Source organism: Ovis aries, chromosome 12 (assembly GCF_016772045.2).
Source record: "Ovis aries strain OAR_USU_Benz2616 breed Rambouillet chromosome 12, ARS-UI_Ramb_v3.0, whole genome shotgun sequence".
In the NCBI taxonomy this organism is placed as follows: domain Eukaryota; kingdom Metazoa; phylum Chordata; class Mammalia; order Artiodactyla; family Bovidae; genus Ovis; species Ovis aries.
The window spans coordinates 59864798-59891970 of NC_056065.1; the positions used below are offsets into that span (position 1 = coordinate 59864798).

Here is a 27173-nt window from a genome sequence, read left to right on the forward strand (position 1 = left end):
TTAAAAATTGAAAACCAAGTCAAAGAAGACTAGAATGTTCCCTGTGAGGTTCTACACTTACTCCATTAATGCTGCTTCGGCTCCAAACATTTTTAGAACTTCATTTGGAGCTGTCCTCAGAATGAACTTTGAGAGCATGAAGTTTCATTTTACAGTCAGCTCATGTTGGATGGATGGATGGACAGACTCACACATCACTCACCTTATGTATCAGCTGGGCTCCAGATGATCCTCTGGCCATTTTCAAAACTAATCCATCAGAGGATGAGTAGCCACACTTACAAAGAACCACTCGAAAGAATGTTCAGGGGATGCTTGCCAAAATCAGCTTCTTTACCTTACAGATACCATTATATATATATATAAAGAGAAATTATGCTTAAATTACCTATCAATTAAAATTATTGGGTAAACACTCCAATCACAAGCCTATATTGACAATAAAATATTGCAACCTTTATTTAAAATAAAACACAAGTTGGCAAGCCTTGTGAGACAACAGGCAGACAGCATTCCCCTTTCAAGGGTCTCATTATTTACATCAAGTTTAACACTGTTAGCAGTTCACAGTCAGACAACAGGGTGAAAGTATTAAATTAGAAAAACAAAACACCTGAAAATATATTACAATAACAAGAACAAATACCTGACAACACTGGTAGTGTGACCCATGACGGATGTGTTTTCTGTTAAATCCCATACTGTCTCACCGTGTCCCCTTAGCAACACACCCAGGGGTAGGCCCTCCAGATGTGCTCCTCTGGACCCCTCACACATAACCTGCAGAGCGTGACCTTTGGTATAAATATTAAACAAGTTCTAAAGAATGTGAATCATATGGTTTAAGGACAAAGTTCTATCAACCACCATGAAATGTTCAAACTTATTTTTGCCAAGCGAGCACAACACTGGAGTTTCTCCACTGATAGTCACTACAGAATTAAGATTGCAAAGAAAGAAAAGTGTGGGCTCTACCCAGGGGACAGGGCTCTGAGCATGCACAGAGAGCTCAGCCAGCCTGTTCACAGCACACACACTAACCAGGGCACAGCTTCCAGTCACCACAGGGAAATCTGAGCAGCTCCTCCCACTCCCCTCCTCCTTAGCACAACAACAGTGTATGTACATAATGTGGAATCACATGTGCCCTCGGCACAGATCTGAAATATGGTGGTGTCCAAACATACGCCCTAAAGAATGATGAGATGAGTACCTCATGGGTCCTTCCAGCTGCTCAATACTAATTTCTCTGAAGGACAGTCTAATCAAGGTGACTTCTCAAAGTCTCAGCAAATGTCCTTCATGATGGAGTTCCAAGAGTGGTCACAGTGAAAACCGGTTTGTCAAAACAGAGGAAGGCTGGTTGTCTGGCCCTCATCTATTGGAAACATCTGTCTCATGGCATTCTTGCTACTCATAACACATGGTACGCTACTTCTGAATTGTACAGAACAGTATTTGGATTCTCCACCAATAACTTCTGAATTGAGAATAAATTTGTTTGGCCTACCTATGCTGTGTTAGAAATGCTGAAAATTATCTTTTGATGTGAAAACTTTACTAGCCAGAAGTCCCATTCTCCAATTTAAGTTGATACTGCTTAATTACATGACTCAAAATGCCTATTCTGAGGCTTAGAGGCAAATCTAAGCAAGCTCCAACCAGACAAACTCTGCATTTCCTTTCTAAAAGCCTGCTGGCATTTCACAGTCTACCTCCCCCAGGTCCTGAAGAGTTAGCGAGAATTCGCCAGAGACCTCAAGCCCTGTGTGCACAGTAGCTCAGCAGCTCAGCAGCTTGAATGACAGGAAGAATCTGGAAACTTGCTGCCTTGAGTACAATGATGAACAGAGAATCTCACAGAACAGACACAGTGTGTGTTGAAGGGGAAGGGAGGGGCGAGGGGCACACCACGGCCCTTCAGCTTAAAAGGAGACATCCTTTCCCACAGATGGGCTGCAGGTTTGAAGATCTGCACACACGTCACCTGTGACGGCGGGCTGAGGTCACAGGCCCTGCTGCTGTGTTCAGGTCACAGAGCAATGGGGAAGGGAAAGGGTGTAAATTTTCTAGGAGAGGTCAACTGTTTCAAATTTGTAATAGTGCACTTGGAGGGTGGAAAGGGCCCAGTTGAGAGCATCTCCCCACCAGCTCACCAAGCAGGGGCAGAAACGTGCAGCGTCTATCTAGCCAGCAGCCCATGTGGCGAGAACAGCCCACTGACTGTGGCTCTAAGCCACCGCCACCAGGAAGCTCGCTTCCCCCAGTTTTAGTTCAATAACCATGCAACATCAACCTAGCTGACAAATCCTCTCCTCTGCAAAACAAACGAAACCCATCTCCGAAGGCACAGTTCTCTAGGAATTATCTCTGCCAGTCTGAGTCCGGAATCAAGATGCCCCACGCTGGCCTCCTCACCTGGAGAAAAACACTGATGATCACTTGGGTGATCACAGGGTGGAGTCTTCCCTAACTTCCGAGGGAGATGTGGGTCCAGGATGTGGAGTCAGAAGTGAAGGAAATCTCTTGCACCCTTGTTATCTCAAGACAGAACACACGCAGCTCAGGCAGGTGGTGTGAAAAGCAGCAGCCCCAGGGCAGAGACTATCTTCTGGGACTCTGCAGTAAACGTCACAGAGGACAGGCTGGGGCCACTGGGGCTCAGACGCTCGGGAGCAGGGCGCCGCCCATTCCACAGCCCTGAGATCCTCCCCACCCCCTCCCCCAAGTCACACGGGAGGGCAGAGGATGGCAGTGAACATCTGGCTGTCATGGAGCTGCAACAAAGCAGGTAACAGCAACTGTCACTCCAGGCAACAATGCTGGCTTGCCAAAGAAAAGCCAGCCTTTACTTTTAAAAGTTTGGTAGCTGGAAAAACTGGAACTTCCTCCAAAGAATATAAATTCCCCACTGTTAAAGAGTGGGACAAGTTTCCGAACCAGCCCAAGGCCTCTTCTCTGACTGGTGAGGCTCTGGCTAGTAGAAGATGTCCCTGAGCGGTCACATGGAAGGTATGGGCAACCCCAGGGCTGCCTTTCCCTATTTCTCACCTGTTCCCACATGTCCCCAACTGAAGCAGGAGGTTACCAAAGAACTGAGCTACTGGCTTGACAGAAGCTGACACAGAGATACAGACAGCTGACGTCTATTAATACATAAGAAGAAATTTATGTCCAGAGACACTTATCTAAAGATGACTGGTCGTAACAGATGCTTGGGACACAGAGATGGCCCCCAAATCCAGGTAGAATGAGTTAATGCAAGCAAGATGATGACACCTCAAAATCATCAAGAATAAAAACGTAGACAACCCTGTCAGCTCAACGTGAATGCCTTGGGGCGTGGGGGGTTGAATGCAGAGCCTGATGGTAACAGTGACATCAGTAGCAAAAATGGAAGGAAGTAGGAGAGGCCCGAAAGCAGTGAGCTACAACTCAGAAGTGGCCACCAAAGCAACTTCCTCTTGAGTATCTTTTTAATAAAGAGGTGAGTTACGTTCCGCTACTCCTCTTAGGTGACAAAAAAAAAAAAAAAAAGGATGGTAAATGTCAAGCTCATCTATAATTGGTAGGAAATCCTAGAAAAGTAATTCCCAAAGTGCACTGGTTCTACAGCCATCCCCCCGCCCCCCAAAAAACAACAAAACTATACAGGACATAGGTTAAAAAAGACACTGTCAACATGAACAGGTAACGAGTCTGCTCCCACCATTTATATTTAGGACATGAAATGGCTGAGCATGTAGTGGACAAATGTTCGGGGGTGAGAGCGCCTCACTCTTGAGTCAAGGTCCCTGGAAGAGCTTCTTTGTTCTGGAGTGAGTACATGTTACTGAAGTTTTATAATTAAGCCAGAAAGTTGGTCCCTAGTTTTGGGAAGTTATTCGGCACTGAGTTACCATTTTAGCAAAAGAGTTGCCACACCTGCACATACTCATTTGGCAGTTTCATACTTATAAATGCGATAAATCACAGAGCTGATTGTTTATATATCTCTATTTTCGGGTCCCCTGCACACAAAACTTGTAAGTCAATCATCACCTAAACAGACATTTAGATGTCTAAATTATAGACATCTATATAGACATTATAGATGTCTATGTCTAAATAGACATTAATAACACAACTTTATAGTTATATTACTTTTTCTCAAAGTGCTTTCATATATTATGTCAATTATTAAAATGATACGAAACAATAAAGTTTTTTGTTTCTGTTTAAGAAAAAGGAATGTAGGACTAGGTTTTTCTTTAAGCTGCTACTTCATTACAAAGTGCAGATTGCTGTGTCGCTAAGGTCTGTCCAAAAGAATGACCCCACATAATTTTTTAAATGACTGAGTTCTACTGAATGCCTGCTTTGCTAGTGCAGCCATTACTTAACATTCCAGGCCCTTAAGGTCAGAGAGTGCCAGGAACGTGTGCTTTAGAAAGTGTGCAGCCCCCGTGCAGACAGATCGTCTGAGTCACTTTTCTTGCAGCGTCTCACAGGGCAACAGGAACGGTGGCAAGACCCCACAGTGAGAAAGTGAATTAAGAACCACACTCTAGCCTTGGCTCTGCCACTAAGTAACTGCTCTGAGCTCATGGGCAAGTAACTTCAACATCCTCTCTTCCCATTTCTTAAGCTGTGAAGAAAAAAAGCTTACTGCTCACAGTGCTGGAGAGATTCTTGGAAAACACACTGTTTGAGACCTGGCCCCACAGGGAATTCCACAGGGTGAGGCCAATGAATCAGGATTTTTGTTGTTGTTTTTTTAAAACTCCAGGAAATTTTGTTGCACATCCTTGGCAAAAGCTCACTGGATTAAGTGTTAATAACAGCAGTAGTTAACATTTGTGGAGTACTCATTACATGCCAGACACTCAAGCTAAGTATCTTACACACATTATCTCATTTAATCCTTACAACAACCCTGAGGTAGTTACTATTATTATCCCTGTTTTCCAATGAAGAAACTAAGGCTGAGGAAGGTTAACTGTGACTTGCCTTCTAGACTGGCTTTAGAGTCTGAACTCTTAATCACTCATCTAAACTGTATCCTTAAAGCCCAAAAGCTTTAAAAGCCTTAAAGCATGACTTTGTTAAATAAATACGGGTAGTGCCTTAGCAAAGTCAGCATTTTATTAACTGGGCACTATTTTACCAGTCAACTTTCAGCTGAAGTGTACAAAAATTCTAACTTAAACCCCATAATTCAGCTAAAAAAGGGTCTGCTGTTGCTGCTGCGAAGTCGCTTCAGTCGTGTCCAACTCTGTGCGACCCCAGAGACAACAGCCCACCAGGCTCCCCTCTCCCTGGGATTCTCCAGGCAAGAACACTGGAGTGGGTTGCCATTTCCTTCTCCAATGCATGAAAGCCACTGGAGAGTGAAAGTCATTGAAAAGTGAAAGTCAAGTCGCTCAGTCGTGTCCAACTCTTGGTGACCCCATGGACTACAACCTACCAGGCTCCTCCGCCCATGGGATTTTCCAGGCAAGAGTACTGGAGTGGGGTGCCACTGGGTCTAGTGGAGACCTAATAACCTCAATGTATAGAGGCTACCTGGAAAAACACTGAATAAATTTCTCAGGACCAATTTTTTTCTTAAGGCTATATCTCTGAAAGTCACAATGGAGATCTGTAGGAAAATATACACATTTTAATTGTACACAAAGCCTTTTAAGAAAATACTTCATGTAAAGCACAAACAAGATGCATGTTACACAACACTGCATTGTAAGGTAGTAAATCTAAACTGAAATCGTATGATCTGTACATGAGAAGACTCCGTCTGTGGCAACCCCAAAGGGACGCACACATGTAACCACTTTAGAAAGTTTTCAACACCTTGTAGAAGGGCTTTTGCTTTTGCTGTCTGCTTTGTTTTTAAACTAGACAGAATTAAACTACATTTTTAGTTTCTAAAAGTAATTTTCTCTGCTTTGAATTCAAATGTTTAAATTTATATATGGTTAGTTTTTTAAAAATCTGGTCCCTTTCAAGTAGAAAAAGGAAAAAAACCTAAGTTACATTTTCATAGTAAGTTGACAGTGTCTCTTTAACCCGAACCCTGAGCCCTCAACTCCTGAAGCTGCAGTTAAAGCATCACGTGGATGGAGTATGGTGCAACAGTCAATGCTACTCTTGACAGTGTTGAGGGAAAAATGAAAATCCACCCATGGACATACTGAGCACCTACTATGAATGAGACAGAGCCAGGTGCTACCCCTGAGTAAGACCCAGCCCTCACCCTCAAAGACTGCTCTTCGGTGAGAAAACCAGGGAGCTTAAATACACTCAGTAGTGTTCCTCCAAGGCTTATTTTCAGAGCTCTCAAGAAAAGACCCCTTGCTTTAAAAAAAAAAAAAAGAAAGAAAGAAAATCCCCTGAAAAACAATTCTAATCCCTCAACTTGCATCCACAATGACAGGGATAAACTTAAAAAGCAGCATAATAATATTCTAAAGTTTTAGCTTTCCCTGCCCCACCCTTAAAAGGCTAATTGCTAAAACAATTTCAAGTTTATGGAAGTATATGATGAAGGAGAGTGGCAAAGAAGCAGGTGGCCAGAGGACTGTTGGTTTTCAAATCCAAGTTAAAGGAACTCTTCTAAACAGTACAAAGAGATCAGCCAGATCTCCGGTTGCCTGTGTTCCACCAACGAGTAACAGTCAAGAGGGACCACCCAACCCCTGAAAGGAATGCCCAATACTGTCTCCTCCCTGCTTCTTATTCTTTTTGCCTGGGACTCCTCTGGAACACCCATAGAAAGAATCAATTCCTTTCTTTCTAATGAAAACTAAAATTTCTTCTTGGTCAAAGATGCCAAACTCTGTCCAAAACCATTTTTCCCCTTAGCCTGATTAGTATAATCTCAGCAGTTTTAAAGTTCATCATCTGCTACCAAGCAAAGATGATGAAAAAGGAGAATGAAAAACGTGTATTCATACATAACAATACAGCACTAAAAAGCTTTCCAGAGGGGCTCTCAAAGGGATAATTATACACTTATTTGCAAAACATCCTTGAGAACATGTATCATTACCTCCATTTAATAGATTAAGAGAAGGGGCAATGGGGCTGACAGTGGATCAATGACAGAGCCAGGAAGAAAACTCACTGTCCACCAGTGTTGAATTCCTATCTTTCTAAGTTAATATTCCTTTGGGAGAAAAAAATAATGAGTTTTTAAAAAATACTGCATTCTCTTTGGAGGCAGGAATGGAGGGGGCATAAAGTTTTAAAAAGAGAATGAAGTGGTCACTGGACTTAGACCTGGTATCGAGAATATTAATAACATCTAACCAATTAGATTTGGTTCTAAATTCAGAAGTGATCCTAATTAACTTCTGTAACAATAACTGAATAGGGAAGGAAAAGAAACCATTAGGTTTCCAAGATCTAATTGGCGTCCCCTGAAAATGACCTGCTCCTTCAATTATGCATATGTAAGCAGAGGTGAAACAAAAAAATAAATATCAAAGAGTATTTCCGATATGATCTTTACAAACAAGCACAACAACTGGCAGGGGGAGTCAGTGAAAGAAGAAAAGCATGTGACAATAACTTAGGGTGATTCATTTGAAATCCACACAGTGAGAGAATGCTTCTCCCCACTCTCTACCTGGATTGGGTCTAAGGTGATAAGGGAGAGGAAAGGTACAGAGAAAGAGTCATTAGGACCAAGCCAGCTTTTCCCCTCAGTCACAGGCTCCTCGGCTGAATGCTGGGTTTCAAGAAGACACCCTTTCCCTGGCACTTTAGTTGATAAAGAAACATACATAGCTGCTCAAGTCCTTGGCCAGTATGTCAGTATGCAGGGACTCTCCTGAGAGCCCTTGTCCAGGACTGTTATTTTCAATAGTGTTCAATGCTGGTTAATGCCCTGAATGCTGCCAGGACAGAGGAAGACAGCCTGCCCAGCAAGGGGCAGAGAAAAACCACCAGACACCCCCTATGCCTATGGATCACAGATAGGCAGGCACCAATGAGCACAAAGCCCATCCTCACCCATTATGAAATCATACACGAGCCTGGGAGAAGTGGCTTCTGCTAGGCAGTATACAACGTAGGAGGAGGTTTCAATCTCCCTGAACACACATCCTAGCATTCTTTACCTCCGGCACCACTAACACACCAACAGACAAAAGGACAGGCGTGTACAGAAAGGGCCACGTTTCCCAGTTTTGCATCTAGCCATCTGAGCTGCAGCTCTTACTGCAGCCGTGACCTTGTGGGAGAAAGGCTAACAGCAACTTCCAACAGCCTTGAACAAAACCTCTTGGCCTCGTCCCCACCCACTCACTGAGATCAGTACCACTAGTACCTACTGGAGCCCCTAGTCAATTACCTTCCATGTGGTGCAAACTGAGAGCCACAGCCACCCCGTTGTCTGGGCATAGACCCAGCGGCCTCGCTCGACAGCCCTGTTTGGCCAGCTCACATCACTCCAGGTAAGGACGGGCTGGACTCGGTCCTTCGTAGCTCGACAGGCACATGTCCCTGATGCTTCAGTGCAGCTTCTGATTTGGCCCACAACTGCCCTGCCCCCCATCTATTTTCCCTCTCTCTCATGGATTTTGCTTTTTGTTATTTTTGAGATGAACCTGTAAACGTGAGAACTCAGAGATCTGAGGTACTTCACAGAAACACACTCAAGTATCAGTCTTCCATTTTCTGAAACAAGAACACAAGTAAAACAAGTCCCTTTCCCTCTCCCCTCAGAAACGTGTGCATCTTCCCACCTGGCTACCAGTGGCTACCTCTGCACCACATCACTGATTTCCTGTACACACGACAGTAAGTTGTTAAGGACAGGGTTTGCCCCGGGCACGCCAGCGGCTGCAGAAGACACCTGCAGCTCCTGCAGGCTGAGTTCCAGTTTGCTCACGGCCTCTCGGAAGGCAAATTTGTTGCGAGTTTGGGGGATGCAGTCCACATAGCCTGAGCAGTAGTCGAGCAGCTGGTGGCCAGTGTCCACCAGCTGGCTGTTGGGCACAGGTTCCGTGATTGCACTGGACAGTAGGTCAGCACATTCCAGCAGGGCCTCCTTGCTGATTTTGTCGGCTGAGATTTTCTCAGCCGCCTGTTTGGTTTTTCTCAGAGCCACTTTAGTACCTGCTGTGCCGTTGGCCATTTTGGCTGGCGAGATGGAAGATGTGGGCAGAGGCACTTGAGGTGGAGGCATCACAGGCCTCCCAGCTTTCCCACTGATGGGCACTGCCCCTGGAGCCGCCTTTTTCCCTCCCTCCTGTGTTTCTGACTTGGGCTGGACTGCAGTCGGGGCGACTGGCTCTTCCGTGGAGTCTGAGCACACGGACGGATGCTGCAGTAGTCTCATCACTGGTGGTGGGGGTGGGGCACACTTTGGTTTTACCCGGCGGGGTCGGTCCTTGTCTCCAGAGGAAGTGACCTGATGCTCTGACAAGAGCTTGAATTTATTCCCCTGAGAGTCTGTGCCAATGAGCTGCACGTCAGCTGGAGTGTGCTTCAGAGTGGGTGAGATAAGGACGGGCACTTTGTGGTTATGAGTGGTTGGGAGGACCGCAGCAGTCTTGGCTGGAGAAGCCCAGCCGGTCTGCTCGCCATCCTCTGGGACTCCAGCCATGCCAAGTCGTGCCCCACCATTCCTCTCCTTGCTCTTGGGGGCAGCTGCCGCTCCAGCCACCCCCAACCCTGGAGAATCCTTCTCTGTAGTGGCTGGATCCCCAGTGGGGGTTCTGAGAGGAAGAGCGGTGCCTCCTCTGGGCAAAAGTTTGGCTTTTGGTCTCTCCCTGGTCGGAGCGGCACCTTCCTCTGATTTTTTTGGAAGCGTGTCATTGGCCCTGTCCACATTCTCTTCTGGCTGAGAAGAGGTGGACACTGTCCTTTCCAGCTGGAGTTTGGACCTCTGGCAGTTCCTGGGAAGGGTCATTGCCATCCTATCCTGCTCTGGAAGCCCTGAGGACACGGAAGATGTAGAGTTTGACCTTGGAAAAGGCTTGGACGTGTCATCACTGGCTGTGGGTTTACCTGCTCGTAAGCCCAGTGTCTTTTTGATTAAGCGTGGTGTAAAGAAGCCTGTGATGCCAGACCACCCGCCCCCAGCAGCGCCACTGCCCCCACCCCCACCACCGTCGTCATTACAGAGGTTCCTCTGTGCAAAGCTACCCCCATAGCACTTGGGTGGCACCAGACTCGCTTCTTGCTGGGCAGGAGTGAGAGAGAACCCTTCAGCATGCTGCAGAGAAGCAACAGATGAGAAGTTACCCGTCAGTTCGTATTTCTTGTGGGGCTGGTTCTCCATTTCTCGGAAGGAGCTGCTGCGTTTGGGGGGTGTGGGAGCGTTTCTCTTTTTCATAAAGGAGCTGAAGAAGCCTCCCTTCCTATCTCTGGTGAAGCATGTCTCTTTGGCATCTTCCAAGAGGCTGCTGGGTGACTTGTCTCTCTGCTTTCGAGGCAGTGCTGGGGACCCACTGGGGGCCTGTGCACTTCTAATGAACCCTGATTTTAAAAAAAAAGAACAGCCAATCAGTATTGTGAAAAGTAAGTGACTCGCCTGAGTTACTAAGGCTGGACTGTGAAGAGTGTTGTTGGCATCTATTAAAAATCAAGTGTTAGCAGGACTTGGAGGAAACTAATAAATACATTATCATGTCACACTGCTGTTCCAAATGTGATGTGAGATATAAATGGAAAGAAATAAACCTGCTGGTTTTTACCTCCGCATCCATCTTTTCCCTAGCAACTACAGCACAATCTGGCTTCACCTATCAGACTCAGTGAAGAAATTTTTGCCAGAACCATAAGGACTGCAACTATCTGAGAATCAGGAGTTTAGGAAATGGAGTGGGAGGCAGAGTCGTGTGGTGAATGGACACATCACGACTCCTAACACTGGCAATGCAGAGCCGCGGACTAGAGTGGTAAATGAAACAGATGCCCGCCACACTTTTCCTTGAGGAAGACGGGCAGGAAAGTGGAAATAAATGCTTCATGCCCCATGGCTCTTTAAACAAGGCAGTTTGCCTCTGCCTCCCCAGGGAGTCGTACCTGGTGCTGAACTAGAAGCAGAATTTTCTGTGGCATCTTGTGCCCCCTCGATGTTCTCCTTGTTCTCCCCCTGCTTCTTTAGTGTCCGGGTCTTGGAAGGGAGCAGAGGCAGTCGGGGCAGATACGGAACCACAGATGAGGCGGCAGCAGCCCTCCCAAGCTCCTCAGCAACTTCTGTGTGGAGGACAGGGCAATGAGAAAAAGAACAATTTCATGACAAAAGAGAAGAAAGGGAGTTTTCTCTTTTCAGAACAGGCAGACAACTGAGAGGACCTGAAGGAGGAGTACTGAAACGTGTGTAACTCGAGTCACAAAGTACGCACCCTTTGAGTCTGGGCTTACTTTTGCTCAGCATTCTAGCCGTAGATTCATCCACATTACTGAATGTGGCAGGGGGTTTTCCTGTTGCTGTGTATTGTTCAAATATGTGAATACACCAAAATTCATCCATTCTCCTCTTGATGAATATCTGTTGTTTCCAGTTTGGGGTTATTAACACTGCTGGAAACATCCTACTATGTGTCTTTGACTGCAACAATGGTATGCACGTCTGCTAGATACAGGAGCAGGACTGGTGGGTCACAGGGCCAAACTGGCTGTCCCAGTCTCCATCCCTACTAACTTATAGGAAAGTCCTGGTTACTATGCATGCTTGCCAAAGTTTGATGTTTGTTTGTCTGATTTTAATTTTAGCATTTCGGAGGTAGGTGTGTAGTGGCCATTCATTGTTTTATTTTGTACTTCTCTGATGATGGGTGATTTCATATGTTCACTGGTCAACTGGATATGCTTATTTACTAACTTATTCAGAGGTTGAACAAAACAAACAGCTATTTCCAGATGTTTTTATTTTCAGGTTGTGCCTTGCAAAAAAAAGGAGGCTACATACATTTCATACCGATGATGCAAATGAGGCTCCTGAAAATGTGTTCACCCTATTAGTAAGCCTCAGCTGATTAAAAGTGGCCATCGGATTTGCGGCTTTTAATAATAAGGCAAAGACTCACTTTGCTATTCATTCCTGAACAAAAATGAAGTATGGATCAGTCAAACTTTGGAATTTTGTAATTTACAACATTTTTGGTAATTATTTTTCAAAATTGATCCCCCACAAGTGTGGGTACATAGCACATAATTCAAGCCATGCCAATGAGATTCCAGTGATATTCAGGATTTGACTCCACATGAACTAAAGGGTACAGAGAAAAGTGCTCTGATGGGGAGCTGCTTAATTTGGCCCAGAGGGCAAGCTGCGCCCTCCCCAACCTGTAGAAGTTCCATATATAGAAGGACGAGGATGGAAATACTTGTCATTAAACTCTGGTGGTGTACTTTTTCCTTTCTTCTTAGCAAAACACAATAAATCACTAAAGGAAGCAGAAAAAAACATCAACTTGCCTAATTTCTTCTTGAAACATTTTTTAACTTGAACTTAAGTAGTGAGTGCTCTGTTCAATTATGAAGAAAAAGAAAAATTTGAAAAAATATGATACAACTCTGGAACTACACCAAAATGTCTAATAGGCAAGTATAACTCAGAATTCTGTGTTTTTAGCTCTCGAGGAATAGCCTTTCTATCTCTTAAATTTCATCTATTCGCGTATGTATTTAGTGTTGGCTGCGTGCGGCCTTTGCTGCTGCTCTAGGCATTATCCATTGCAGTGAGCGGCAGCCACTCTCCAGCTGCAGCGTGTGGGCCTCTCGCTGTGGTGGCTTCTCTCATTGCAGAGCATGGGCTCTAGAGCACACAGGCCTTACTAGTTACGGCTCGTAGGCTCAGCTGCCCCCCAACATGTGGAATCTTCCCAGACCAGGGATCGAACTCGTCCTCTGCACTGGCAGGCAGATTCTCAACCACTTGACCACCTGGGAAGTCCAGTCGCTCTCTTCCTAAGAAGTAAGTTTATTTATTTTCTGACTGGGCATTTAATCTGTTCAGTATTTATTTTTACTTAGCCTCACCAGGTCTTAGGTGCAGCATGCAGGATCTTTGATCTTCAGTGAGACGTGGGATCTTTTATTACAGCATGCAAATTCTTAGGTGTGGCACGATGGGATCTAGTGTCCTGACCAGGGATCCAACCTGGGTCCCCTGCATTGGAAGCTCACAGTCTTAGCCACTAGACCAGCAGGGAAGTTCCAACAAGTACGTTTACTGTTTGACTTTTGCATATAATTTTAAACAGACATTATACACAAAAGTAGGAAACTTCCTGTATGTGTCCATATACTTGTTTTTTACCTAAGAAAAAGATTCTCACTGTTCATAGCTTAGCTTATTTAACATTCTCTTTCTAAACTCCTTTCTGTGTCAATATATTTAAGAATATCATTTTAACTACTTAATTATAGGGATGTAATAATTAACACACTGGATACTTAAATGTTCTTAATTTTTCAGTATTATAAACTACACTCTGATGTAACACCCTTACAGCTAAATCTTTGTTCATACTCTTATTAAAAATATGAGCTAGAGAGACAAAGATACATTTTAAAACAGCAAAAGAAAAAAAAAGAGAAAAAAGAAAACAATAATAAATGCCAAGAATTAATTCAATATCCTGAAATGGAGTCCCAAATTACAAGACACTATCATTTTTGGAATGTTATCATCCCCAGCACCCAGAACTAGCCCCCACCAACAGTAAATCACCAGGTTCTCACCTTCAGAAATGCTAGAGTCATGGAACATGGTTTCAAAAGCTTGATGTGTTTCTGCAAAAGAGGGCCTATCGGCAGGGCTCCACTTCCAGCCTACGTAACCAAAAGAGAACAGTAGTAAAAGCTTCTTGGCAGAAATTAAATATTCAGGGCACACCTGAGGGTGAGTTCCATGCACTGGGACATGTGTGAGCTAAAGCAGTTACAGCAAGTCTGCAGTGACAGTGAGGCAGCTATTTCTTAGTCCCAGCCCCAGAGGTGTGAAGAACCCACTTCCTAGGGCCAGTCCTTCTATGCAGTCTCAGCCCCTGTTCCCTCCACTAGAGCGATGCAGAGGGGGTGGGAAGATGGTTTAGAAGTTTTCTTCCGTTGGAAAAATGAAAAGTAGTAAAACCTGTCTTCAAACTCACTCACTCTCACTCACAATTAGTTATACACATTCCAAAACATAACAGTATATCAGAAAAGGGGAGTCTGGAATTCACATTTGATGAGAGCAGTAGGCAATCAATGCTCAATGAGAAAATAATGAGACTCAAATACCTTGCAGTTTAATTCACTACTCACCTCCCTACTTTTTCATCTTTAAGAAGTCAGATGCCCTTGTTTACATGTCACAGAAGTCACTTTCATGCATTCTCCAGTCTTCAACACACATTTTGTGTAGCTGAGAGCAACCCTCCCCAACCTAATCTCCAAATCCATTTTTTACTACCTTATTATACAGGCAAATGTTTTGGGAAACTGAGTATTTGGCCATGGACAATGATTTTTAGGATTCCAGTATGACTCAGTAGTAGAGCACACAGTATCCCAGCTGGCTGATCAGTGACCAACTCTTCTATGTCACGAGGCTGAATACAATCTTACAACATTGATAGGAAAAATGTTTTCAATGTTGTTAATCATCCAGAATTGCTAACTTAAACTACTTCAAAATTAAAATCTGCAAGAATACTCACATGCTCTCATAAGTTCATACACCTTAGGGGGACATCCTTCAGGCTGCTCCATTCGGTATCCTTTTTCCAGTAGATCGTAGACCTGAGACAGGTCAATACCTGGATATGGTGACATTCCATATGTAGCAATTTCCCATAAAAGCACCCCAAACGCTGCAGAAGGGATTGCAAAACAAGAGCTTTTATGTTTCTTCTGATTTATTATTTATTTTATACCATTAGGTAACTTCTCTTTCAAATTTTCACAATGTTACAATATTAGTATACTCTTATAATTCTTAAAACATGACTTGTTCTTCAAGATATTTTCCACAGGAAAAGTTTAGGTATAATCTAAAGACAGTTTTCTTTAAATTTCCCAATTTTGGGGACTTCCCGGGAGGTCCTGCAGTTAAGACTCCATGCTTTCACAGCAGGCGGTACAGGTTCAATCCCTAGTCAGGGAACTAAAGGCCACACAAGATGCGACCAGAATAAATATATAAGTTTCCCAATTTTTATTTGGATTTCCTTTACAACAAGGGAGAATAAATTAGGACCATATAAGAAGTTTGAGGTATAATCAAAACTATTCTTAAAGCAACTTACAATCTATTTAATGAGCTGCACAATTTTTAAGTCACTAATACTAAAGGAAGAATATAAAAATGGACACATTTGAAACCAAATAAAATTCACATGTGAAGAAAGAATTTGCTTGATTATGTCACAGGTTACTCTTGAGTTTGAGATTGCTGGTAAAACTATCTAGAATTCTCGACTATTTCTACCGCCCCAAATCCAAACATCCTGACTCGTTCTGTCCCCCAAATCGTTACTAAATAATAATCCTTTTCAGGAAGTAGAAACAAGATCAGTTACAAAGACAAATTCTAGATAAAACTTCACCACCCCTTCCTTGAAAAGAGGTTACCACTCTGTGTCATAGGGCTCTAGACACAAGCAATAAAGTCTAATGTGGAAAATAGGGAGCTTTATGGAGAGGATCGTTAGAACTTCAGTGCAAAATAGTAGCTAGACTGTGAGTGCTCCCAAGGCAGGGACTTTGTTTTTTTTAAACTTTATTCTTTACAGTTTCTTTCTATAGTAAGTACCCTGCAAATGCCCAGCAGATAGTATTTATTAATAATAAATGCTTGCTGAATAACTGAAGAAGGATGGGTGTAAAGGCAGAGGATACTGATCATATACCAAAAAAAAGCAGCTCTTAAAGAATTAAGCATTTAAGTATAAAGAAAATGATGATACACAGAAAAACGTCCCTTCCAACCTTACCCCAGACGTCAGATTTGATTGAGAAGGTATTGTAGGCAAGACTCTCTGGTGCTGTCCACTTAATAGGAAATTTGGCTCCAGCGTGAGCAGTATAGGTGTCTCCAGTCATCAATCTACTTAAGCCAAAGTCAGCCACTTTCACCACATGGTTTTCTCCCACCAGGCAATTCCGAGCTGCAAGATCCCTGTGGGAAAGAAGCCCTACTGTGATTCTATTCAGATGGTCCTGGAAAATGCTCATGAATGCTCTCGTATCAGCTCTTTGTGCTGCAAGCAGGGTTTGATAAGTAAGTGCTGACAGGTATGGTAGTATTTCATGAAAATGGCTAACATGGTAGAAAGCCACTAATTATACACCTCTTGTAGAATACTCACCAAGAGGCAGTTATGTGATGCCACAATAAAGCAGGCTTCAGAAAACCGGTTTCCATTTATAAGTACATTGGGATAAGTTTCAGAGGTGGGTAACAGAGGTTTTAGTTTCTTTACTAAGGCAGAAAACTATTTTTAAAATCAAGCCACTAGATGGAGCAAAATGATCTTGGACTTAGTCCTGGGCAAAATAAAGAGCCTTCTGTTCTGAGAACAGCAAAGGCCCTGCATTAGTACTTTAATCAGAGGACAGAGTAGATTTCTAAGTTGGAAATGACATTACAATGGTCCTTGTGAAAGAGAAAACTACTTTGCTGAGTTATCTGATATGCATGTCAGCTTCCTGGCTAGTCACAGGCGACAATCGGATTTTACACACCTATGGATGAAATTCTTCTTCTCTAAATACTCCATTGCAGATGAGATCTGAGTGGCCATGTAAAGCAGCACAACTGCAGTCACCTCTTCTCGGTTGCATTCTCGGAGATAATCAAGCAAGTTCCCATAAGGCATGTATTCAGTCACAATGTAAAATGGTGGCTCCAAGGTACACACACCTGATGGTTCAAAGAGAGCTTGTTTTGTTAGTATATATTTAAACACTCCAACCACTTTGGCAAGAATAACTGCCAATTTTTAAAAATCTAGTCTAGCAGTAATCTTTTCCTTTCCTGCCATTTCATTCTCTGAAAAGAACACAGCAGCGTTAAGAAGCTGGATGATAGTGAGTTTCTACTTCCAATGATACTATGCTTTGGAAACTCACATGCATTTTGAGAATGCGCCTGTTTGAACAAAGGGAGAGTCACTTGTCTTAATTCCATAAGGGGTCAGGACCACCAATGCCTCTAGAGTTCTGTGTGAGCCCATGATTTCACATCCTCAACTGCCTCCTGATGACAACATTTATCTAAAAGTAACAGCAATTGTGCACACATATGAGCCCTGACTGCAAGGATTTCATTACTACACAGCAGACTCCCAGTAAAAATACAGAAGAAGCGATTTCCTTTGGGGTAGTTTGGCTCAATGAACACCCAAAGAAACTGGCCCTATTTTGAAAAGGGCAATTGTTTCAGTAAAAGATTTCTCTGTGACCTGAATAGGTGAGAAGCCTATCGATCACTGCAAAGCACTTGGGTGGTCACAATTTTTAATCTGTTTCAACAGTCCTTTGGTTAATGTCTCTTTATTTTGTAAAAAATATTTTGGGATAGTTTGTGGTTTAGTATCATTTTGAATGATTCTGAACTTTGGATCTGGGGCAATCAGCACAAGCTGGGCAGTTTCATACATTGCAATCAATCCAGGTCACTGTTTCTTGGGTAATTTTAAAACACAGAGACTTCTGATTAAAATAACAACCTTTTATTGAAATAGATTTATACTGAGAGCTTCTGCCATGGTGATACAAAAGGAGGACTGGGGGACAATAGGGGGTTGAGGGACAAGCATCTTTGAGGAAACCTATGGTTCAGACAAGCTCCCTCACCTAATAGCTGTACCAGGTTAGGATGCTTGATTTCCTTCATCACTGCAGCTTCCTTGAGAAATTCCTCGACCTCCATAGTATCTTCCTGGAAAGGGGGGGAAGATAAGAAAGAAAAAGAGGAGAGGGACAAGCCCCCATCTTAATCATTTGAGTCAACTCACACTCCTAAAACCTCAGTTTTAAAAGAGGGTATCTTTTGGATATTTTTGCACTTACTTCAAGAAATTTTATCACTGCATAGTGTGCTCTGTATAAGTCCAATTAAGAAAGAAAAAGGCCTCCTTTAATTTATTCAGTATTTGAAACTGAAGTAAAATTTAGTAGGGTAAGTAAATTCAGCAATCGTGAAACACGAAAGACCTGGACAGACAATTCCATTCTCTGAAAGTTTCTTTCCAGATATCTTAAGCTTTTGAAAGAGGAGCCAGAACAGTTAGCTGTTCACATATTTGTCTTCCTGACAGATTCCTTAAGGAGCAAGATATATCTGCAAGGCTGTGCATACTGGTTCACACTCAGAACAAGCACTTAATAAACGCTTCGTAAAAGAACTGACTACTACTCAGAGGTGAAAAGCAGTCCTTAGGAGTCCTCCAGAGTTACTGAGGCACACGAGAAAATCTTCAGAGAATGGGATGAGTGACAAAACTTGTAATTCACTACCAGGATGCTTAAAGGAGAGAGATGGGCTGGGATCAGGAAGAAGATTCCTGTGAATATGAAGAATAAGGTGATCTAATCTCAGGGAGATGGGAGAAGTAAGCAACAGGGAGACAAAGGACAGAACAAGAGCGTGATTCTCCAACAATGCATGGAGAATTCTGCCCAGCAGGGGTTGTTCTGAGGAAGGAAAACAGCTTGCTTTGCTTTTACAACTTATAATTTGCTTCTAACCTCCCACCAAGATCTCTATCAACAGCCCCCAGGGACAAACCTTCCCCACATGTGGGTTTCACTGCATTGCAGTGAATAATCTGCCCCTGCACTGTCAGCAATGGCACCAGGGTTAATCATCAGAATTTGCTGATGTGCTTGGCACCAGTGGGTGGAAAGTGTTCCAAAGTTAAAGAAGGGCACGCTGGTATTTCCAAGTGATTCAGCACAAAAGAAAAAGATGCCTGAAAACTGTAATTCTCAGCAACCCACCTTCAACGTTTTCACAGCAACTGTAAGGCTGTATTTCTTCCAGACGCCAACGTAAACCTCTCCATACTGACCACCCCCAAGTTTGTGCTTCATGGTAATATCTGTTCGTTCCATCTCCCACTTATCATGGATGGGGGACACACCGTAGACTGTAGGCTTATTACACTTGGGGGCCGGATAGTGCAGGGTTGTCACCAGCCCATCAGCCACCGTGGAGTGATGGTGAACAAGCTCGGCCAAGGTGCTGAAGCGGCTCTCGGCAGTTACATATACCTGGTGAGCAGAGCGGAGAAAAATAAACCAACTGAAAAGGGGTCATTATCTCACTGCTCTCAAGATATGAAAATAAGCAGCACTAGTCACAACAGCCAAAACATGGAGACAACCTAAACGTCCATCGGCAGATGAGTGGATAAGGAAGATGTGGTGTTGTGTATGGCAATGGAATATTACTCAGCCATAAAAAGGAACAAAATAAGGCCATTCACAGTGACATGAAAGCAACTAGAAATGAAGACAGTCAGAAAAAGACAAACACCCTGTGATTTCACTTATATGTGGAATCTAAAATACGACACAATGAAACAAAATCACAAACAGAGCGAACAGACTGGTGGTTGCCAAGAGGGAGGGAGTCGGGGAAGGGAAAGAATGGGCGCTGGGGACAGCAGGTGAAAAATATCATATACAGAGTGGATAAACAACAAGGTCCTACTATATTCAATATTCCATGATAAATCACAATAGAAAATAATATAAAAAGAACACAGATATACATATAACTGAATCACTGTGCTATATGGCACACATTAACACAACACTGTAAACCAACTATACTTCAATTTTTAAAATGCTGATTTAAAAAAAGATGAAAATAAGGCATTATCTTACTGAGATAAGTGGAAGAATTAGGGAAGAATTTAACCATGATGTTGCAGGGGTGGGGGTGGGCAGAGAACTTCACTTTAATCTCATTTAAACTACTCTTCTTACGATTCCTAAAGTAGCTCGAGTCTTGAGGGGAAAAGCTTCTATATCTCAGGATCATCAAGATCACTGGTCTTCAAATATTTTTAAGCTAAATGACTAAGGAGCCCAAATATGGAAGATAAAGGAAGAGAAGCGCTGATTAAAGTAGGTAAGAGGGGACTGGCTTCCTGTAAAAGTTTATGAACTCCCACCTCAGAATCTTACACAGAACATAATTTGAAAACCACTGATTTTAATTTTTTTGGTAGAGAGAGGATATTCAAATATCTTATGATTTTTATTTCATTAAGAGGCACTTTTGAGTGCCCAAGCAATTTTTTAAAAAGAGCCACAATTTTATCTCAGAAAGTAAACAAAACAGTAGTTAATATGTGATAAGCAAGAAGAAGGATGAAGTAGGATAGCAGTCTCTAAGCCTTATCTTCCAAGGGAGCTTGTTTATTTTCTTAAAAAAGAGATTCTAGAGTATACAGAAGAGCATATAATTAATAAATGGAGAACAGACGAGTCCTGTAAAGTGAACTCACCCATGATAAACATCTCCCACCCAAGAGAATCACAGTATTACCAGCACCCAGCAGCCTCCCTCCTGCCCTCCGAGCTACTGACCCCGCAAAGGTAACCACTCTGCTGACTTCTAACGCCTTAGATTAGCTTAGATTGTGAACTGTACCTATGCAAACGGAACCACACAATAAGCATTGTTTTGTGCCTGTTTTCTGTCACCCAACTTTTTTTACTGTGATATAATTCATATATTTCACCACAAAATTCACAATTTCAATTGTGCAATACAGTGACTTTTAATAAATGCATTGATTGTCCAACCATTACCACTATCTAATTTCAGGACATTTTCATCACCCTACAAAGAAACCCCAGACCCATTAGAGGTCATTCCCACTCCCCTCATCCCCTTCCTCAGTAATCACTAATCCCTTCTACTCAACTTTATGTGTAAGAGATTCATCTATGACTGTTCTAGAGGGCCGGATACTAAGCATTTTAGGTTTGTGGCCACAGCATTTCTGTCGTTACTCAAGTCTGCCATAATACTGAGAAAGCAGCCATAGACAACACATACACAAATGGGTGCATCTGCATTCCAGTACAATTTTATCTGCAAGAGTAGGCAGCCAGTGGGTCATGGTTTTTGCTAGTAACGTGTGTAGTAGAGCTGCGTTCACTTTGTGTAAGATTCCTTTTTACAAATATACCACAATGTATTAATTCAGTCCACTGCTGTCAGACAGCTGAGTGTTTCTAGTTTCTGGCTACTACACGTAACGCTGCTATGAACATTCCTGTACATGTCTGCTGAACACACATGCACTCACTTCTGTTGGGAAGACAACCAGAAGTAGATTCTGCTGAGTGGCCCTTATATCATCACTTACCTGATTCTATTTGGTTTCATGAAGAAAAAAATACGTCTTATAGGGTGGTGCAAAGAAAATTAATAATTTACTGTTTCCTACTTTTTACCAGCCATTATCTTTTATTGAAATTATCTCACTGAATGCTGCCAATAAAATGGGATGGGAAACTGAGGCTTAAGTAAGGTCACAATGTGAATAAATGATGGAGTTACCCAGCAAACCAGATTTGCTTGCTCTAAAGCCTATGCTTTTCCCCTACTATGCATATCATAAAGAGAGAAAAAGTGGAAGAAACAATTCAATCTAAATTTACTATTCAAGGACTTCCCTGGTGGTCCAACACTTAAGAACCTACCTTGCAGGGCAGGCAAAGCAGGTTCAATCCCTGGTCGGGGAACTGAGATCCCACAGGCCACAGAGCAACTCAGCCTGCACACCCTAACTATAAATTTACTGTTCAACAGAAGAACGGACATAAATCTACTCTCTACCATTTATAAAGCAAGACAGTTCCACTCTAACATAGCCATTCTTATACGGTTGGTCTTTCTAACCTGCAAAGTGCTAAATGACTGACTGATCTATTTATATTAACATACATTAATGACCAATATCAGTCTCAGAAGCCTAAAGTTTTACTCTTTAAACTTTCTGGTAGAGATTATTATAATTTTCATAAATGGTTTAATTTATAAAATTCCACACAATGTATTGGATGTATATGTGCATATCTGTATACTGATAAGTTAACTTATACAGCTGTTTCCTTCATTTTTCACCTTCAAATCTAGTTCATCTTTAAACTCTTGATGTAATACTGTTTTTAATTTCCATTACCATACTGTCTTTTTTGTTTTGTTTTGTTTTGTTTTTTTTACCATACTGTTTTGAAAAGAGTAAGCGCTCTCTCATGTGCCAAACAGCTCAAACTCACATCAGTGATTAGTTTCCTTCATATCAGACATAAAAATTGTATTCTTTCATCATTCTGAATATTGTTTCTAAAGAGCAGGCCCGTTCACACTGGCTGCTGGCCAGTCTTACCTTGCCATCTGTGGTGGTATTGATCCTGTAGTGATATACACGCCCCTCGTACCTGAGCGAGATTGACAGCTGCCCGGGGCTGCTCTCACTCTCTCGCACCAGGAAGCTGCCATTGATTAGACTGCTGAGTAGGTACTCTGCTGCACTGCGAGACACAGGTCCATGGTACCAGGAATGTTTTTCCAGGCTGTTCACAGGGGTGATGTAGTTGCTTGGCACCCAGCCTTGGCCATTCTTAGAGCGAACTTCACTCCACTCACCATTCTGGTTGTAACCAAGGACTCGGAGCTTTTCACCTGGCCAGGAGATCATCACAGAGGGAAAGAAAAGATGTAAGACTTTATCTGAAACAGAAGCAGTCTACAGTCAAGCTTGAAATTCAGTGAAAAAAATGAATCAAGAACTTTTAAACCAACAGTTTTTTAAAAAATAATGAAAATGAACTTTGCTATCATCATAGCCTGATTGATATTTTTAGCTTGTAGCTTAAACAAAAGACGCATACTTAGAAATGTTTTTCTGTCATTATCAATAGGGTTTCAAAAACTTTTATACTACAGGAAACTCCATATATATAACTAAGGTAGCACACAAAGATTAAAAGGTCACTCAAATGTCTGGAATAGGACATGGTCTCACTCCTCAAAAAAAAAAAAGGAAAATTTTTTCCTCAAAAGAGTCTGTCACAGAACATATTTATGGTTCAATGCTAAAAGCAATCAAGGATTAGGGATTAGATATGTAAAACACAAAGTTACTTCTAAATTTCAGTTGGCAGCAAGGCTACAAAAACCATCAATGCAAAAACAAAAAAACAAAAAAGCACAGACCACAGAGCTATCAGCAATATTTCAGAAAGAAAACTGAGGAGGTATCGGTCAGCAGTCAGGACCTCAAAAGCACAATCTTTTCCAGGACTAAAGTTTTAAAATAATTTCCCTCCCATTCCCCATAACGAATGAATCTCCCATCTGCTCCTCTCAAATTAGTGTGTGGCAAAGAGAAGTTGAGTCTAAAGTTGGAGTCTAAGACTCAAATTACTCAGAGTATCTTTGCTATCAATTTCAATGTCCTTGATTTCTTGAATAAAGTAGTGAGTATCAACTTCAGACTCCCTAAACATGCATCCTTCCCCTGTACTTGCAGCCCAAGCAAAATAGGAAAGGTGAGAGAGATCATTATCAGTAAACGTTAAATTAAAGAATCCTGGGACTTCTTGGCAGTTCCATGGTTACGACTCCATACTCCCCTCAATACATGGGGGCATGGATCTGATCCCTGATCTAAGATCCCACATGCTGCATGGCAAGGTCATAAAAAAAATATAAATCCTTATAAGGCCTTACACCCCCATATCTGAGAGATGCAAGCCTTCCTGTAGAGTTCACATCCACCCCTCAGTGTCAGAGAACAGAAGAAAGCCGCAGCAATCAAAAGCACGTGGCCCAGTACTTATCAAGCAAAGACTGTTGGGGGGAAAAACTCAAAATTATTATTCTGCCAGTCATCTTTTTTCAGCGGTCTGCAGAAATGTTTGCCATAGTATGACTTTCTATTTGCCCCTACTATCTCACTCAAGACCTTGGGTTGTGAGACATTCAGTGAGGAAAAACATGGGTATGTGCACGTGCGCACGCATACACATGTATAGGTAGATAGTGTGTGCACATGTGGCGGTGGAAATGCACAAGTGTGCTGATAAATACTCCCCAATCATATCTGCAGGGAAAACAAATCTTAGTGCTGTCAGAAAAGCTATACAAGACTTGTCAGTCTGCAGCTTTTCTCTAATACTCTTAAGAAAATGAGAAGACTTAGTTCTTTACCAAGTACATTATTATACATTATTCTTCCTTACAAAGAACTGATAATGACAGGTCATCATAATCAGGATATAGTCGAACACTCTAGGTTTTGGGCTATTTGTCTTTCTCTTTTTTGGCAGCTAGGAGAATTTTCCACTCTGGAAGTTTTGAGTACCATGAAGATTAACAGTGGAATAAACATTGACCCTATTGCCAGAGGAAACCTAATTTTTTAATTCAAGCAAAATATTGCCTTCAAAGAAAGAACTAAAATAAGTATTGTTATTTAATTTAGAAAAATATTTTGTCTTTTAAAATAAAAAATCAGCTTTAGTATGACAACATTTTATATTAAATTAAAAACCTGGCATTTCATAGGTTTTGGACTACACAGTCCATGGAATTCTCCTGGCCAGAATACTGGAGCAGGTAGTCATTCCCTTCTCCAGGGGATCTTCCCAACTCAGGGATCAAACCCAGGTTTACTGCACTGCAGGCAGAATGTTTATCAGCTGAGCCACCAGGGAAGCCCTTAAAAGAAATCACTGTTGATTATAAGATAAACGAAATCCCACTTTTTGAGATGCATACTAGTAGTTGCCATAACTGGTAACTGATGAGTCAAAAGGCTTTCTTTATCAGTGTAGTCCTGGTGACTGAGCAATCTTGGAAAATACTGACATGAAAACTGTATCTAGGAAAGAATGTTCTGAGTCACCTTCACCAACTTTCCCACTGAAGCTCCTAAAGTAAAAGACTGTGTTGTAGCCCAAAGAGACTACCTTCCACACAAAGTATAAAATATTTCTCAAGTCCTGCATCCTAAAACTGTGTAAAATTTTCCTCTCATCATAAAACACAGTTCCACACACAAACAAATACCATCAAATGCATGTATACATACCATCATCCCCACTCTGGGACATACATATACTCCAGAAACTCAGTTTTAAGGATTTCTGCTTTTGATGAATCTGGCTGGATTTTAAAAATTGATGTATAAAAATACTTTATTTCAGGGTAACATTCCTTGAGTGGAAACCTGTCTTCTTAATCTGGTGATCCACTCTCATTTACTATCTCATTTCAAACCTTACAAATAAGAGAAGTATTGTTTGACAAAGAATCATTTAATTTACACTTTCACGTAGCTAAAGATTATCCAGAATCTTATTTTTTCCTAGTAGGAAGCTTTCATAAATTCAAAAGACAAGAAAAATATAAGCAGATTAGCAATCCAACTCATGTATACATGACAATGACCCACACTCCTATTTCTTTCTCATAAAAATTCCACATTTTCTGTCCTCGTTCAGAAAACCAATAAGGGATGGTTTTTACATGATTATGTTCTTGGTGCTCTCTTTGTTAGGATTTACTACTGAAAACAGTACTACTACTCTGTCGTGAGTGTTACCGCAATAGAAACCCTTCCTGCTCGTCCTTTCACTAACGCATATAAACACAAATGAGAGATAAGTTGTCTGAGCCAGTGCTGCCCAAAGCAGGTCCACAGCAAGGCAAGATGCTTGTGCCAGAGTGTGAATCACTGGACCACTTTCTTCAGTTTTGTTATAAAAAAAGAAATGTCAGCTGAACTAAATAGTAAGTGTACTTAGCAATGTAGTTGTTTTACATTTTGAGTACAAGTTCTTAATCTCAGCGTAGACTGGTAATGAATGGTTCCCACAGGAAGTCAGCCCACGAATGACCCTTAAGAGCAGCACTGGGGCCTGGAAACCTGCCTCCTCTTAGGGAGCCACAGCCCACTGCAGAGAGGTGTACAGTAAACCTCACCTTTGTGGCAGACAGAGGCTGGCATATTACCTACAAAACAGAATCTTGAGAAGGAGTCGAGTTTATGCATATATAGTGCGGTGGTTTTTTTCTAATGTACTTTGTCTCATTTTAGCCTTAATAAAAACTCTATGAATTAGATAAGGTGGCATTATCCCCTATAAAAGTTTTAAAAAGAGAATGAACCAGAGGTACCTGGGCCCAAATTACCTAATTCCAGTCAGAGGCAGAACCCAGAATAGATCCCATTATTTCTTAACCACTAATAAAAACTGAAATGTGAGAGGACGTTACGTAGAAGCTCACCTTTAGTGATGCTGAGTGTGTTATCACCACTTGCTACAAAATCATAAAGTGCAACAAAGAGATTAGGGTCACTCTCGGTGGCTCCGAGCAGGTTCTCCTTGGAGCTCCACCTGATGGCTTCGTTCAGGGCCTGGGGTTCAACATCACAACCGTAGGGGCGGTGCAAGGCTTCTGGAAGACATAAAGAGAAAGGAGTTTACACTTAAGTCCAACAGTTGGAAATTCATTTGAATTCAGTACACAGACAGTATTTTAGCTGTTGGCATTATACTGATGCCTCCAGCAAGGAACAAAACTGTACACATGGTTGTGGAGTCAGGAAGAAAGAGCAGATGGCATGTCTCCTAAGCAGGATAAAAATCTACTTGTTGAAAACATAATAAGATAGAGAAAAGAACACAAAATGAGCATTTAGCTGTGATGTTTATGCATGAAAATCAGAGGTAAATGAATAGGAAACACAGTTTCCTCAAAAAAAAAAAAAAAAAACTCAAAAAGAAATTCCAGTTCATTTTATAAAACATACAAGATATTTTGTCTAGATAATGGTGGTTTTAAGAAGGAATAGTTACGTTTTATAAGTGAAGTCCTCCCAAAGTACCTTTCTCCCCTTACTATCTTCATATAAAACAAATTTCAGAAAAGATAACAGGGATTTTAAGAAATATATATAGATTGTATTAATCCAGGCCCTCCATTTACATATAGAAAATTATAGAAACAGTGCTTTTAGAAAAAAAATCCTAAAATTATCTGCTAAGCAGAAAAGTATTTTGGTTTAATACAAAATATTCTTGGCATCCCAAGATACCTTTGTACTACCATGTACAGTCTATAACGCAACAGCTTTCCACTGTTAATTGTTTTAATAAAAAACACAATTTTTCCTTATTTTCTTTTCATACATTTTTAATAAAATACTGTAACT

General features: G+C 41.8%; 1 protein-coding gene across 8 annotated transcripts in view; it reads right to left on the minus strand.

Moving 5' to 3' along the window:
- Positions 1-434: 434 nt before the first annotated feature.
- ABL2 (ABL proto-oncogene 2, non-receptor tyrosine kinase) overlaps positions 435-27173 on the minus strand; it is a 101799-nt gene continuing 75060 nt past the window's right edge. For 4 of the 8 annotated variants that reach the window (XM_027975916.3, XM_060396639.1, XM_012187627.5 and 1 more), the window contains 11 exons: positions 26246-26416; positions 22338-22633; positions 18925-19197; positions 17779-17863; positions 16666-16843; positions 15915-16099; positions 14640-14792; positions 13681-13770; positions 11014-11187; positions 10231-10464; positions 435-9921 (listed from right to left, as the gene is read on the minus strand). In XM_027975916.3, the coding sequence (XP_027831717.1) occupies positions 8741-9921; positions 10231-10464; positions 11014-11187; positions 13681-13770; positions 14640-14792; positions 15915-16099; positions 16666-16843; positions 17779-17863; positions 18925-19197; positions 22338-22633; positions 26246-26416 (3020 nt within the window). In that variant the 3' untranslated portion in view covers positions 435-8740. Of the gene's footprint in view, positions 10465-11013; positions 11188-13680; positions 13771-14639; positions 14793-15914; positions 16100-16665; positions 16844-17778; positions 17864-18924; positions 19198-22337; positions 22634-26245; positions 26417-27173 lie in introns of all 8 variants that reach the window. The other 4 variants (XM_027975915.3, XM_060396638.1, XM_012187624.5 and 1 more) reach the window with 1 other exon arrangement.